Source organism: Solanum dulcamara, chromosome 6 (assembly GCF_947179165.1).
Source record: "Solanum dulcamara chromosome 6, daSolDulc1.2, whole genome shotgun sequence".
NCBI classification, from domain to species: Eukaryota; Viridiplantae; Streptophyta; class Magnoliopsida; order Solanales; family Solanaceae; genus Solanum; species Solanum dulcamara.
Window position 1 is genome coordinate 59,780,659 of NC_077242.1, and position 15,191 is coordinate 59,795,849.

At 36.5% G+C, this 15,191-nt stretch overlaps 1 protein-coding gene across 4 annotated transcripts in view; it reads left to right on the plus strand.

Annotated features, from left to right (window-relative positions):
- The first annotated feature begins 241 nt into the window (after positions 1–241).
- The window catches only part of LOC129891207 (phosphoinositide phosphatase SAC3-like), a 41,325-nt gene continuing 26,375 nt past the window's right edge, over positions 242–15,191 (plus strand). For 2 of the 4 annotated variants that reach the window (XM_055966489.1, XM_055966490.1), the window contains exons 1-5: positions 242–954; positions 1,695–1,899; positions 1,981–2,146; positions 8,904–9,126; positions 9,961–10,037. In XM_055966489.1, the coding sequence (XP_055822464.1) occupies positions 826–954; positions 1,695–1,899; positions 1,981–2,146; positions 8,904–9,126; positions 9,961–10,037 (800 nt within the window). In that variant the 5' untranslated portion in view covers positions 242–825. Of the gene's footprint in view, positions 955–1,046; positions 1,208–1,694; positions 1,900–1,980; positions 2,147–8,903; positions 9,127–9,960; positions 10,038–15,191 lie in introns of those variants that run through there. The other 2 variants (XM_055966488.1, XM_055966491.1) reach the window with 2 other exon arrangements.

Here is a 15,191-nt window from a genome sequence, read left to right on the forward strand (position 1 = left end):
CAATAATAAAAACTAATATTTAATTTATATTTTAAAATAAATATTTTTATTTAAAGGTGCAACAATTCACATGGACTTAAGGTATATTTTAATTTTAAAAAATAAAATGTAGAGTTAATTTTCCAATATTTTTATGGTCCACAATGTGGTGATACGTGCTCCTACCTCAAAATAAAATTGTGGTTTCCATCAATTTGGCTATTGCTAGATCTATATTAAATATAAAATACTCTTTTATTTCAAAAAAAAAAAACTCAGAAAAAAATACACAACATCATCATCATTATTTTTTTATCATATAATCGCCATCAGAGACAGATATAGGTCTCAAGCTCTCCAATTTCTCTCTCTGTTGATTTTTAGCTTTTCTAGAACATCCCACATTTTCCCATTTTATTCTTCTCCTCCCCTTGTTGTTGCATTTAACTTACTCTCCAATCCCTTTTTTTTCTTTCTTTGTTTCATCAAGATTTGACCCTTTTCGTTTTTGATCCATGATCATACCTGAATTTGTGACTTAAACGCAATTTAGGGTTCCAAGATTGAGTTTTTTTGGTTGTTAAAGCTGAAAGAAGAATTGGGTTTCTACATAAGTCAAAAGGGGTATTTTGTTTATGGTTAATTATTGTTAGAAGACAAAAAAAATGCTATATTTGGAGCAACTCAAGTGTGTGGTGATGTTTGTTGCTACGAGTGTATGTACTGTTCGATAATTGGATTTGGGTTTTCCTTCTTTCTTGGTATTTGAATGCTGGAATAGTTGGTTCCCGAGCCAGGGGCTCGGGTGTTGATTGTATTATATTGGGGTTATCTGTTTAATTATCAATGGCAGCGTGTGATATGGAGCAAAAACAACAATATCAACATGAACAAGACATCTTTTCCCCTCCTGGTCAGCCTTCACCAATTCAAGAAGGGTTTATGCAGAAATTTAGGCTCTATCAAACTCTGTCGGTAATAATGCATCTCTTTATTTTAGGCTTAATTAAGAAAGTAAAGTATATAGATTGAGGATCAGAGGGATTTAAGGGTACTTAAAAGTGTGTTGCAAGTAGTGAAAGACAGTTCACAAGAGATTGCAATTCCTACTACATTTCACTAGTTTGAATCTCAATGGCCTCACAAGCTAAAAGAAGGATGATTGATCACTTGATTTAGCTAGTTGGATCAAGATCTTAAATCTCCACAAGCTGGGATATATTGTTTTGTTAGTACCTTCTTCGTTGACAAATACTTTCTATGACCTTTTAACTAATCTTTCTTATTTAAGATCAGCTTGAGTGTAAATGCTGCTAAGCAGTTATTGGACAGTTTTCCATCCTATGTGGTCATCAAATTGCGAAGATATTTGACAATTCAATGGCAATTCTATATGTGCAACCAATATGTGTTTTGACAAGATAAATCACGTTGTATTGACACATAGTTCGATAAAGATGTATGCAGGTGTATCTGGCAGAAAGTAGTTTCCATTGCTCTATCTGATCAAAAGCAATGTGTATTATCAAACAATGGCGCCTTGTGCGTGTATAGTATGGTTGGGGTTCATTGCCGCAGTGTCCTCTAGTTTACTTGTTTCATTTCAACTTTGCTTTTGGAGGAGTACTGTCCTCTATGTTTTGTATTATTTCTCTTTTCTCTCATTATGTTTTCTCAATTGACATACTTTTCTTCATTGGTAAATTCTGTCACAGCAATTTTACATGATAGGAAGGGACAAGAGTAGAACATACTGGAGAGTGTTGAAAATTGACAGGACAGAACCTTCTGAGCTTCACATGCGTGAAGATTCAACTACCTATACTGAGCGTGAGTGCTCTGATTTGTTGAGAAGGATACATGAGGGGAACAGGTCTACAGGAGGTCTGAAATTTGTCACTACCTGTTACGGCATTGTCGGTATGTGAATTCTTGAGTGTAACTTTTCTGATGCAAGAGGCTCATTCTTCTGATTTCAGTTATCCCTATGCTCTTTGTTAGGGTTCATCAAATTTCTGGGGCCTTATTATATGCTGCTTATCACTAAAAGGAGGCAGATTGGTGCTATTTGTGGTCATACTGTGTATGCTATCACTGAGAGTGAAATGATCCCACTTCCGAATGCTGCAACAAGGTCAAAGATAGTTAATTCTAGGAGTGAAAACAGGTTTGTCTTTTTTTATGTTTGGTGTCTCTTTCTCTGATATGAATGTTGTGTATGGTCCATCACTTTTAAATTTGTTAAGTCACCTATATATTCTGGTTGTTTTTGGCAACCAAGGATGTGGTCTAGTGGTCAACGAATGAGTTGAGAATCTCGAGGTTTCAGGTTCAAATCCCAGCTAAGAAGAAAAATCACTGGCTGATTTCTTCTCATTTGTCCTAGCCTTGGTTGACAAAGTTATCTGGTACTTGTTGTTGGTGGGAGGTGACAGGTTTTAGTGGAATTAGTCGAGGTGCGTAACTTGGCCCGGACATCATGGTTATAAAAAAAAGTATTTTAGTTGTTTTTGTTTGATTTGTTACTGGTGGAAAGTGGCATTTTTTTACTCCAATGATGGAAGACTGAGCTGCAAAATATTGTTGAAATGAGTTTGAAAGTTCTCATTTCATGCAAGTGAAGGTGGTTTAGGTACTATCTGCCTTTCCCAGTTCCCCTGCATTGGCGGTAATGAGTTTGAAAGTTCTCACTTCTTGCAAGTGATGCTGTAGGTTAGGCACCATCTACCTCTCTTAGTTTCCCTGCATTGGTGGTACACCTAGGTTAATTGCATTCAACCCAGTGCACATCACACATTCTCTCGATATTTCTTGCCTATTTCTTGCCTTGTTACTGCACAATTATGAGATTCAGGTCGATATTGAACCAAAAATCAATGTCATTGGTTTATCTGTTAATGCAAGATCATGTTTATTACCTTGACAATGAGCTTGGCATGGTCTGAATTCGAAGGCTTAAATTTTCCTTAGGTGTTAACGTCTCTAGCTGTTCTTGCTTATTTGACGGCTGGAATATGGAGTTTCTATTGAGTGCCTCTTGAGTAATTATTCCATTTTCAGTTTTGAAAGAGTTCATGCCTTAAGGAATTGCTTGATTATTGGGATCAGAAAAATAATGTCACATAAAATTTGGCAGTTTGTATTGTGTTTGGTTGGTGCTTTGTTTCCAGAATAATTCTACTGCAATTCTGACATTTTTTTATCATTGAGAAACTTGTTTTTGGAGCCAACTCTTTGGGCCAACCGCACCTTTCAAAACTCAGGGTCCTTCCTCTACCTTCCTTTTTATGACCGCGGTATCCGAGGCAGCTTGCGTGTGCCACAACTAGTTCTTTACCAGCACATGTATCGGGTAACTCTTCCACCAAGGCTTGCACAAATGAAAAGAAATCACCTAATATTTTTTTGTCCGTTGGGATTTGAACATGAAACCTTATGGCTCTCAATCCACTTTAGTGGCCACAAGATCACCTCCCCTCCCCCCCACTTTTCTCCACTTAAATATTGGAATTAGTTCGCTTAGCACAAAACTCAGACTGTGATTTAATACACAAGTTCCTTAACAATTGAGCTAACCCATTTTAATGTTATTTTATTTATACCAAATTCAACACGAGATGACTTATATGAGGATTAGCTTTACGAGGATACAAAACTTAAATGACCAATTAAATTTGTTTCGTCCTTTTACTTTTTATTTACTTTAAAACCAAGGATAAAATTTGAACTTCAGTGTTATGCACCGTACATCCGTTTTAATGTAATGAACCAAGTGTCTACCACAAAGCATATGCACTAAGGGGGCGTTTGGTTCGAAGAGAAGTTATACATGGATTAGTTGTACAAGGATTGTCAATACAAAGTTTATTTGTTGTTGGTTGTTTGGTTCATTGCACTAAATTTTGATATATAAGATATCATTTAAAATGTTTATGTAATTTTTAAACTAAAAGGTAATGAGTTCACAATTATACCCGTGAATATTTGACCTTCATTGGTTTCTAGGAAAAAGATAAAGGTAGTTTTGTCCTTTTGCTACAATATTCATCTATAAGTTATACATGGATTAGTTATTTCATGTTGGTTGGTGGTATAAAATAAATACCAATTGATGTATGAAGTGATACATGGTTCAAATGACGATCAACATTGGATAAATTATACCAAATTATTTACCATGATTATTTTCCTTATACATTATATCAAACGACCCCTAAGTGGTTATTAATCTTTGTACTACAATCCCTACATTATAATCACCGTATAGCTTTGTCCGTCAACCAAAGAAACTTTAAAGGTCCGTTTGGGAGCTTTGAGCCTATTCTAATTTCACTATTCTATTAGAGAAAATCAAGGTTGTAGAAAGAAAGTCTATTGGTGCACTGGCTGCGCCCTTGTTTTTTGCTTTCGAACTGGAGCTTGCTGGGTAGTGAAGTGGTCTGGAAGGTTAAATAAGACTTGTGTTAAAAAAACATAGAAATCAAGCCAAATTTTGGATTGGATCTAATTTTATCTTTTAGTCTAAACTAGTCAGTTCTGGATCTACTCCAATTTATCTTTAATCTTTGATAGAAGTTGGATGTTAATAGTGATGGGGGGAGGTGGGAGGCAACAGACTATGTTTCTTGAACTCTTCAAAAATGTCAATGGATGCTTATCGAATTCTCCAAAAGTAGTATATTTTTGAAGAATTCGACACGGATGGGGCATCAAAGGTGAAGAGTCCACACAACTTAGGTAGTAGGTACCCAACATAATAATTGAAGTGCACGCAATAGCCCGCACACCATCGGCATGTAAAAAAGTTGTGATGTTCCACTAGCATGTGGGCAATAAAGAAAGAAAAAAGTGAGCGCTTTTGAAGGGACACAAAATGATTTTGTATATTTTTGAAGAATTCCCATTTTTTCTTTGGGTGTACTGATGAGGTTCAACTTTGTGTAAAAGACAAGGTGCCTTTCCTAGAGAATCATATTTCTTTGTAGTTCTTTATATTTGGTATAACGTTTATATACAAGAGTTTTCTTGTCACATCATCACTTAAATTATTTTTCTATATAAAAAAAAAGTTAATTTGGAATTTTCTCAACAACAACAACGTATACCGTGTAATCTTACGAGTGGGGTATAAGGAGGGTAGAGTGTACGCAGACCTTGCCCTCTACATTATAAAGATAGAGATGTTGTTTTTCAAGCAGGTTAAAAAAGAGAATATAGAAAAATGAGCAGTAACAACAGCGAAATAATGTGAAATGGGAGCAACACACAACATACAAGAGGAAGAATAATAAAGCAAACAAAATAATACGATAACCGAAACACAAAAAAAGTAGGTGATAATCAAGACCAAAGATAAAAAACTACGAGAATAGTACTAATACCACTATCAAAAAAGAAGCTCCAAGTACTACCACCAATCATATCCCGTAGAAAAGTGAGAGAACACTCAATTGCCAACTACTAACCTTCTACCTTAATCCACAACCTCCAAACCCTCCTATCTAAGGTCATGTACGCTCAAGATGTGCCATGTCTTGTTTAATCACCTCTCCCAATAGTTCTTCGGTCCGTCTCTACCTTTCCTGATGCCTGCCATTTCCAACCTTCCACACCTCTTTACAGAGGCATCTACACTCCTCTTCACATGCTCAAACCATCTTAGCCTCACTTTTCTCATCTTATCTATCATGGAGGTCAATCTTACTTTGATCTGGATATCTTTATTTTTAATCTTATCTCTCTTAGTATGCCTCCACATCTACCTCAACATTCTCATCTCTGCAACTTTCATTTTCTAACATATGATTTCTTGATCAACCAATACTCTGTCCCAAACAACATAGTCGGTCTAACCACCACTTTATAAAATTTACCTTTTACTTTTTAGCGGTACTTTTTTACAAAAGACTCTGGAGCTGAGCCTCCATTTCACCCATCCCACACCATTATGATGTGTGACGTCGTCGTCAATCTCCCTATTACTTAGAATTAAAGACCCTAGATACTTGAAACATCCTTTCTTGGGGATGAACTGAGCATCAAGCCTCACTTCCACATCCTTATGCGTAGCAACATTGAACTTACACTCTTAAGTATTCAGTTTTGGTCTTGCTATGCCTAAACCCTTTAGACTTTAGAGTTTGTCTCCAAATCTCCAGCCTATTGTTAACTTTGCCACGAGTCTCGTCAATCAAATACTGTATCTTTTGCAAATAACATACACCATGAAACCTCACCTTGAATATGCCGCGTAAGTTCATCCACAACTAGTGCAAAAAGAAATGGCCAAGAGATTGTCCCTGGCGGAATCCCATCATGATTGAAAGTGCTTCGAGACTCCTCCCACTATCCTCACCTTGGTCTTGGTTCTATTGTACATGTCTTTAATAACCCTAGTGTAAGCACAAGTCCACCTTTAGTCTCCAAGCATCTCCAAAGAGCCTCCTTGGGACTTTGTCATAAGTCTTCTCTAGGTCGATGAACACCATATGTAAATCCCTATTCCTTTCCCTATACCGCTTCATCAATTTCCTCACAAGGTGGATGAGATGACTTCTATTATAGATCGCTTCGACATGAATCCGAATTGGTTCTCAGAAATAGACACCCTCTCCTGACCCTCATCTCTACCACCATCTCCCACACTATCATAGTGTGGCTTAGTAGCTTGATACTCTTAGTTGTTGTAATTTTGGATTTCACCCTTGTTCTTGAACAACATAATCATCGTACTCCACCTCCATTCATGAGGCATCTTCGTTGTCTTAAAAATGACAATAAACAAACCAGCCATTCTAAGCCTACCCTGTCTGTGCTCTTCCAGAACTCCACTAGAATCTCGATGGGCCAGTCGCTCTTCCCCTGCTAATCCTACTAATAAAACCCTTACACTCATTAACCTTTATAGACCTGGAATACCCAAAATCTCGTAGTCTCTCAGAGTGCTCCAACTCTCCCAGCTCAATGTCCCTGTCACTTTCTTCATTTAAGAGTTTATGAAAGTATGTCTGTCACCTCAATCTAATGAGTTCCAGGAATTTTCTCAATACCGTATGCAAATTATTGTTTTTGATAGGCTTGCAATTTGTCAATATGGTACGTGGTACTATATTATTTTAGTATATGATAGACGCATGGCCATCCATTGTCTTCTAATTATATAGGCATGTGAAGTATCAGAACTGTAAAAAAATGGATCTTGGGCCTAACTTAACTCCAAAAGCTAGCTCAATATATGAGGTTCGCCCAAGCCATATAAAGAGATACCCATCCCTTTGACCCTTGATGTGGGACTCTTCACACCTCTCCTCACGCCCAAAACTAGACATGTGCAGTGTGGACAAATTAATATGGGGGCCCAACATTGGAAAATCTGAATTGAGATGAGTTTTACTCTGATATAAAAGAAATGGATTTTGTGTCTAACTGGACCTAAAAAGCTAGCTCAACATCGTGAAACAAGAATTGGGATGAGACTTGTTATATACCATGGTATGTAAAGAAATGAATCTTGGGCTTAACTCAATTTCAAAAGCTAGATCAAGAGGTGAGGATTTCTCAAGACCATATAAAGAGATCAAATTATCCTCATCCCACTGATGTGGGACTCAACACCCGCCTTATGCCTGGTCTGGGGCCCCAACATCGGTAAACCATGAATTGGGATGAGCCTGGCTATGATACTATACAAAAAAGGGACTTTGGGCCTAACTCTATCCCAAAAACTAGCTCAAGAGGGGAGGATTGCCCAAGATCATATAAGGAGGCCGTTGATCTATTTTCTATCCGATGTGGAACTCTTCAACACCGCACCTCACGTCCAGAGTTGGACATTTGTAGCGTGTAGCATGAACAATTTAATATAAGGACCCAACATCAGTAAACCATGAACTGGGATGGACATGACTCTGATCAGTGTCCAGGAAAGCGAGTACTTCATCGCTTAAAGCGATGAAGCGAAGCGATGCGAGCTAGTCACGCTTCGCAGACTAGAAGCAATGGAGGTGAAGAGAAGCGGTCGCTTTGAAGGCTAAGGCGTCATGATGTGCGAAGAAAAGGAAGCGACTCTTAATTTTTTTTTAAGTCTTAAAAGGTCGATTAAAGGGGAAAAAAAGAGCCGCGACCTTTTATTTCAAGAATCCAAGTTTAGTTTGACTACTGTCTGCTTTTCCTCTAGGATTTTCATGCATCTAGGGTTTTTAATTTGAAATTTTGCTTATATATTGTCTTTATTTATTTTGGTCTTTTTTCTTTTAACTTACGCTTCACTTCAATGAAGCGAGTGCTTTGCTTAAAGCATGAAGTGGGGCCTTGTCGCTTTTTCCGCTTCACGCTTCCCTGAACACTGACTTTGATATCTTGTTTTGGACCTTGAACCCTCAAAATTAGGTCAAAAGGTGAGTATTGCTCAAGCCATATAGAGAGACCACCTATCCCTTTGACCCTCGATGTGGGACTCTTCATAGGAACATCAAAACTGAGTAAATAAGACACTTATTTGGGAAGACTCAATCTGGATTTAAGCCCCTTTTGGATTGGGATCTCCGCTCACGTGCGTGTGCACACGCACAAAAGAAGGGAAAAAACAGACTTAAAAAATATTAACTGATGTTTACATTCACTTAATTTAATTTGGGAGGTTCCTAGTCATCTAGTTTTCTTTAGGCCTTCCTTTTGTTTACTATATGTGTTTGACTGCTAATTTTTGGGTCTATGGAGGAAAAACATTGATGATGACTAATAAGTATCATGTTGGTTTGAACAATAAAAGCAAAAAGAGTACCATGTTGGTTCTGCTCTCTCTCTCTTTATGATGAGGGCAGGGTTGATGGGTTTCCACAAGACTATAAGCCTATGTACGTTTCTGTTCATTTCAACTTATATTAGTTTTATGATTGGTTATTCTTGATCTGCTCATGGTATAGGTACAGGAAACTTCTTTGCATGGTGGACCTTACGAAGGACTTCTTCTACAGTTACTCATACCATGTTATGAGGAGTCTACAGAAGAATATGTGCGATAATGAGACTGGACCAGACCTGTATGACTCCATGTTTGTCTGGAACGAATATATGACACGGGGAACAAGAAATCTCCTTCACAACACTATTTGGACAGTAGCATTGGTTTATGGATTCTTCAAGCAGGTGATTCATCTGGATTTAAAATTAATTTACATTGATTCTCACTCTTGTGGAATATATAACAGGGAATCAAGAAAAGGCCTATTGATCTAGTCCGTGGAGTGCAAGGAGAACCATATGATTCCACAAGCATTCTCTCTCTTTTCTGTTGGCTTGGGGTTTGATATTAAGGATACGATCAAACTTGTTTGACCAACTGATTTCTCTTCCAGCTGTTGAATTATCATGTTGATAGTGCTCCTATTATTTAGGCGAGCTGGGGCGCCTTTTTCGTGCAAACATATCTGAAAATGCCATTTCATGATTTTGGTTTATGGGGATTAATGTTGCAACAAAAAGAGAAGGGAAATTTAGGGTTCACGATGGTGGTTTTGGAATAGGAATGGCGTTGTGTAGTAGCATAAAATAATAACACTCAGCAGTAAACAAAAGGCTGTTCTCTCCTGGTGAATAGTGAGGGGAATTGGTACATGGATTTGAAAAACAATTTTCTTTTTTAAAAAAAGTCCAGGAATTTCATCCCGAACTCCATAGGGCTGATATTCAAAGAATTTAAGTACCTGACGTTAAGACCCATTGTATAACCTGCCTACCTGCCACACAATTTGCTATTTAAGAATGTTTATGGGTGAATGTGAGGCTGTTTTGTTTAAAGCATGATACATTATTTTTCTTTTACTTTTTTGTTAAGTTGTTCTTACTATTACTTTTGATGCCTTGATACATCGAATTTTTTTGTTTGTTTCCAAAGAGAGGACCGGCCAAACTACATTGCCTGACTTACTTTATTTGCAAACTTAAAATGTACCATTAATGTTGTTATTCTGATGAATCCAGGACACCCTGTCACTCTCTGGGCGGGACTTCAAGTTGACTTTGATAGCAAGACGTTCACGTCATTATGCTGGTACCAGGTAAGCAGTTGAATATATTAAAGATGGGTGAAACTTGTTATTATTGTTGTTGTTATAGTAGGAATAAGAATAGTATATAGAATCCTACTTGAAAAAGGATTGTAATGTAGTATCTGTAAATAGGGTCTCAATGTCAATGTAATAATGTGTACGCACACAGTTCAATAATATTTTTCTCATATATTTCTCATATGGTATCAGAGCCTCTACGATCTTGGTAGAAAATCAAAGAGCTTTCGCTGCCGGTGGGCGGCTATTATCTATATATGCCGCTCGTCTGGCCAACGATTATGTTAGAAAAAGTTGGGTCATCGTGTATTTTTTTCGATGACTATTTTTTCATATCTAATTTGCGTAGCACTGTGCATCTTTCTGATAACTACTTTCTCATATCTAATTTGTGTAGCACCGTGCATCATTCCGGTGACTAATTTCTCATATCTTTTTGTGTAGCACCGTGCCATCTTTTCAGTGACTACTTTCTCATATTCGATTTGTGTAGCACTATGCTATCTTTCCGGTGACTACTTTTTCATATCTGATTTGCATAGCACCGTTCTTTCCGGTGACTACTTTCTTATTTGTGTAGGGTCGTGTCATCATTCCAACCCTACTCATATAGTTTCTCTTTTTCAATAGGGTCGTGCCGTCAATCCCACTACCATATAATTTCTATTTTTCAGTAGAGTCGTGCCATCATTCCGACCCTACCCATATAATTTTATTTCTCAGATTGTGACCACTTTCAGCCATACTTTCTTGTTTAATATCGACTCATCATTGATTCCAAGACGTCCATATATTCTATACCATATTTTGAGCACTTTCTAGTGACCACTGCACTGTGAAGAAGTCTATATGGGGCAACCACCTAATTTTTTTCCTCAGAGGGAGTTTAGTAACCTTGTATGTCGATTACGTAAGTCACTCTATAGTCCGAAACAGTCTCCTCGAGCCTGGTTTGGTAAGTTTAGCACCGTAATTCAGGAGTTTGGCATGACTCGTGGTGGAGCTGACCACTTTGTTTTATCGGCATTCTACACCAATTCTGTGTATTTATTTCGTGGTCTATGTTGACTATATTGTTATCACCGGCAATAATCAAAAGGTATCACTAATTTAAATCATCTTTTCCAGCATTTCCGGACTAAAGACCCTGGCCGACTAAAGTATTTTCTAGGTATTGAGGTTTGCTCAGTCTAAATCAGGTATTATTATTTCTCAATGCAAATATGCCTTAGACATTCTTGAGGAGACAAGAATGATGGGATGTAGACCCATTGACACTTCTATGGATTCGAATGCTAAACTTTTGCCAGGACCGAGGGAGTCAGTCAGTGATTCTGGAAGGTATAGACAACTGGTTGGAAAGTTGAATTATCTCACAGTGCGTAGACCTGACATCTCTTTTATTGTGAGTGTTGTAAGTCATCTTATGACTTCCCCATGTGATAGTATATTGATGATATTAAGGGCCTGTTTGGAAAACCACAATGTAATTGAGATTTGGTGTAATTGAGTGTAATTACACACTTTGACATGTTTGGTAGATCAAGTAATTACTTGGCAAGAGAAAAATTGAGTGTAATTGAAGTAGAGTAATTACACTGCTTAATTCCTAAGGGAGGGTTAGGAATTGGTGTTATTACACCATGTAATTACATGAAGCTTTTTAAAATTCTTTCTTCCTTTTATTTATATTTGTATTTTTTTTGTTTTAATTTATTTTGTATTTCTATTATTTTTTTAAAAAAATATTTTTTTATTCTAATATTTTCTAAAAATATATTTTTTATATTTCATTTCCTTCTCATTCTCAACCTTTACCTTTTCTTGTGATTCCATTCAATTTTTCATATTATCTATTTATTTATTTGTTCAATTTTTTTCATTAGATAATTTTGTTGGTATTCTAATTTTTAAACTAAGGTAGAATTCATTGTTGAATATGGTTATAGACTTACCTTTTTCTTTTCTTTTAAATCATATTTATGTACATTATGTTGAAAATTGATATAAGAATATTATGTTAATTTTTTTGTTTTGAATTTAGAACTTATCTTATATTTTCATTTTAATTTATTTTAGTAGTATTGACTTAATATTTCACATTGCAAGCCATTTAATTTTTAGTTAGACTTGATAGATTATCTATTTGTCAAATTTTTTAATAATTTTATTTCATTATATTTATAATATTAACATTTTTGTCAAACATGCCTTTTATGATGTTCTTAGAAATTTTGTACTTTTAGTTTTTAAGATTAATGTAATTAAAATATACTAATTTGAAAATATAATTTAATTATTTTTATAATATTAATTAAGAACATATTTTATTAATTAATATATTTCAAAAGACAATATATATCTTAAATATTTAATTTAGTATCACTTATAAAGGCCCTTGTTTGTCGTCTAATATAAAATTTTAATTTTAGATAATTAACTTTTATATTTAAAATTTTAATATAACCGTATGATTGCACTTGTGCAACCAAACAGTACACTTGTATTTACACTGTAATTACACTGTGGCAAACAAACAGGTCATTGTAATTACTAGGTTGTATTATTACTAGGCTGGTAATTACTACCCTAATTTCAGTTACCAAGTGGCTTTCCAAACAGACCCTAAGACCACTTGTTGTTTGAGGACCACATAACTTTTCCCATGCCAATAGTTCCTTTTTCGATGTCTCAATTGCTCCAGTCCATAGAAATATTCAGTAGATCCAGAGAGGACTGAGGCAGGGAATCCCTCCTCCCCTTATCTCTTTCTTCTGGTAGTGGAAATTCTTAGTTTCATGTTGAAAAAACCCGAGAAGCTAGGTGGGTTGAGGGTTGTAAAATGTAGAGTCAGGGAAGAGTTGAAAGGAATGTCTCACACATCTTATTTGCAGATGATACCTTTCTGTTCTGTGAAAACTAAGAGGGAACAATTGCTTTGTCTTGGGGGAATTCGTTGGCCTTTGAGGCAGTTTCAGGTTTGAAAATAAATCTGACAAAGTGTTGCATTTTCAATATTAATGCATATACTAGGAGATAGTTTGGGTTGCAAAATTGAAAAGTTCTCAACCAATTATTTAGTCTTCCACTTGGTGGAAAAGGAATGTCAAGAGAATGAGGAGGGATATGATAGAAACATGCACAAAGAAGATGTCCATGTGGAATAAATAAACAATATTTATCCTTTGTAGGGAGATCATTTTGGTTAATAGTATATCACATGATATACCAACTTATTTAATGTCATTATTCCCTATATCTTAAGCAGTTGAACAGAAAATCAACTCCGTTAGGAGTCATTTTCTCTGGAAGGAAATGCAGAAAGAAACAAAAGATGCAAATAGACAGAAAGTAATGAGAAGATGGAAGCTGGAGGGCTTGTGGTGAGGAATTTGAAGCTTCATAACAAGATTCTACTGTGCAAATGACTATGGAGATTCAATGAGGAAGAAAGTGAGCCTCAGAGCAAGCTGATTACCGTTAAATATGATAAAAGAGATTTCTGGGATTCTAGTCCAATGATTTCATATAGAGGAGCCAGGTTGTGAAATTGTTTTTGTAGTTATTGTCTACCTTACAAAATTCCCTCATTTATTTAATGGTGGAGGTTGGAAGTCGGTGCAAAACTAGATTATGGAAAGGTGTTGGGGTAGGAGTTTCATGGTCCTGGAAGATGCTTTGGAAGACAAAGTACAAATTGAAGTTGCTGGGTTTGGATGGATTGTTGCCCAACCTGCAGCATAACTTTAAAAATTATTGTAGAAAGTTTGAAGAGATAGTCAAAAAAGAGGAAACAACATGGAGACAAAGGTCTAGGGCAGTTTGGCTTAAACAAGGGGATACGAATACAAGCTTCTTCCACAAAACAGCAAATGCACACAGAAGAGTCAACACTATTAATAAGATTAAAGTCAGAGATGAGTTAGTGACCGAGCCTGCTGAGATACAAAAGGAGATCATGGAGTACTATGAGAAATTATATTCTGAAACTGAGGACTTGAGGCCTGACTTAGAAATGAGAGAGTGCTCCATGATTGATGATAATGACAATAACCAACTGTTGGCCCCTTTTGAAGCACTGGAAATCCTAGAAAGCATCAAAACATGTGCTGGGGACAAGGCCCCTGGCCCATATGGCTTCTCTATGGCTTTCTTTAGTTAGTGTTGGGAAGTCATCAAAAAAGAAGTGGTGGCAGCAGTTCAAAACTTCTATGAGGAAGGGGTATTTGAGAAGAGTATAAATGCTACTTTTGTGGCCTTGATACCCAAGAAGACAGGGGCTGTGGAACTAAATGACTTCAGACCAATAAGTCTAGTAGGTGGAGTCTACAAGATAATTGCAAAACTATTGGCTGAAACACTGAAGAAAGTGATACATAAGCTAGTGGACAAACAACAAATGGCTTTTATCAAGAATATGCAGATCATGGATGTATTATTGATAGCCAATGAATGTGTTGATTCTAGGCAGAGAGATAACCAACCAGGGATCTTATGTAAACTGGATATCCAGAAGGCATATGATCATTTGAATTGGAACTTTCTACTGAATATGTTGCAAAGGATGGGATTTGGACCAAAATGGCTAAAGTGGATTAGACAGTGCATAAGCTCAGTGAAATTCTCTATTTTGATCAATAGAAGCCCATGTGGCTTCTTCTCATCATACAGAGGTCCGAGACAAGGGGACCTTTTATCCCCTTTTCTCTTTATCTTGGCCATGGAAGGTCTGAGCAACCTATTTCAGACTGCAAAAGTCAAGAGCTGGATCAGAGGTTTCCAAGTGGGGAATAATACAAGAAACAACCTAGAGATTACTCATCTACAGTATGCAGATGACACTCTAGTATTTTGTGATGTAATAGAGGAGCAGATGCTGATTTTGAGAGTCATCTTCAATATTTTCGAGGTTGTTTCAGGTTTGCACATAAACTGGAGCAAGAGTTTCATCTATCTAGTCAATACAGTGATAAATATTGAAGACTTAGCTGACAAACTAGGAGGGAAAGTGGGTGAATTACCAACAACCTACTTGGGAATGCCTTTGGGAGCTAAGAGCAAGTCAAAAGAAATATGGAGTGGAGTAATTGAAAAGTGTGAAAGGAAGCTTGCAAACTGGAAGTGTCAATATTTATCTTCAGGTGA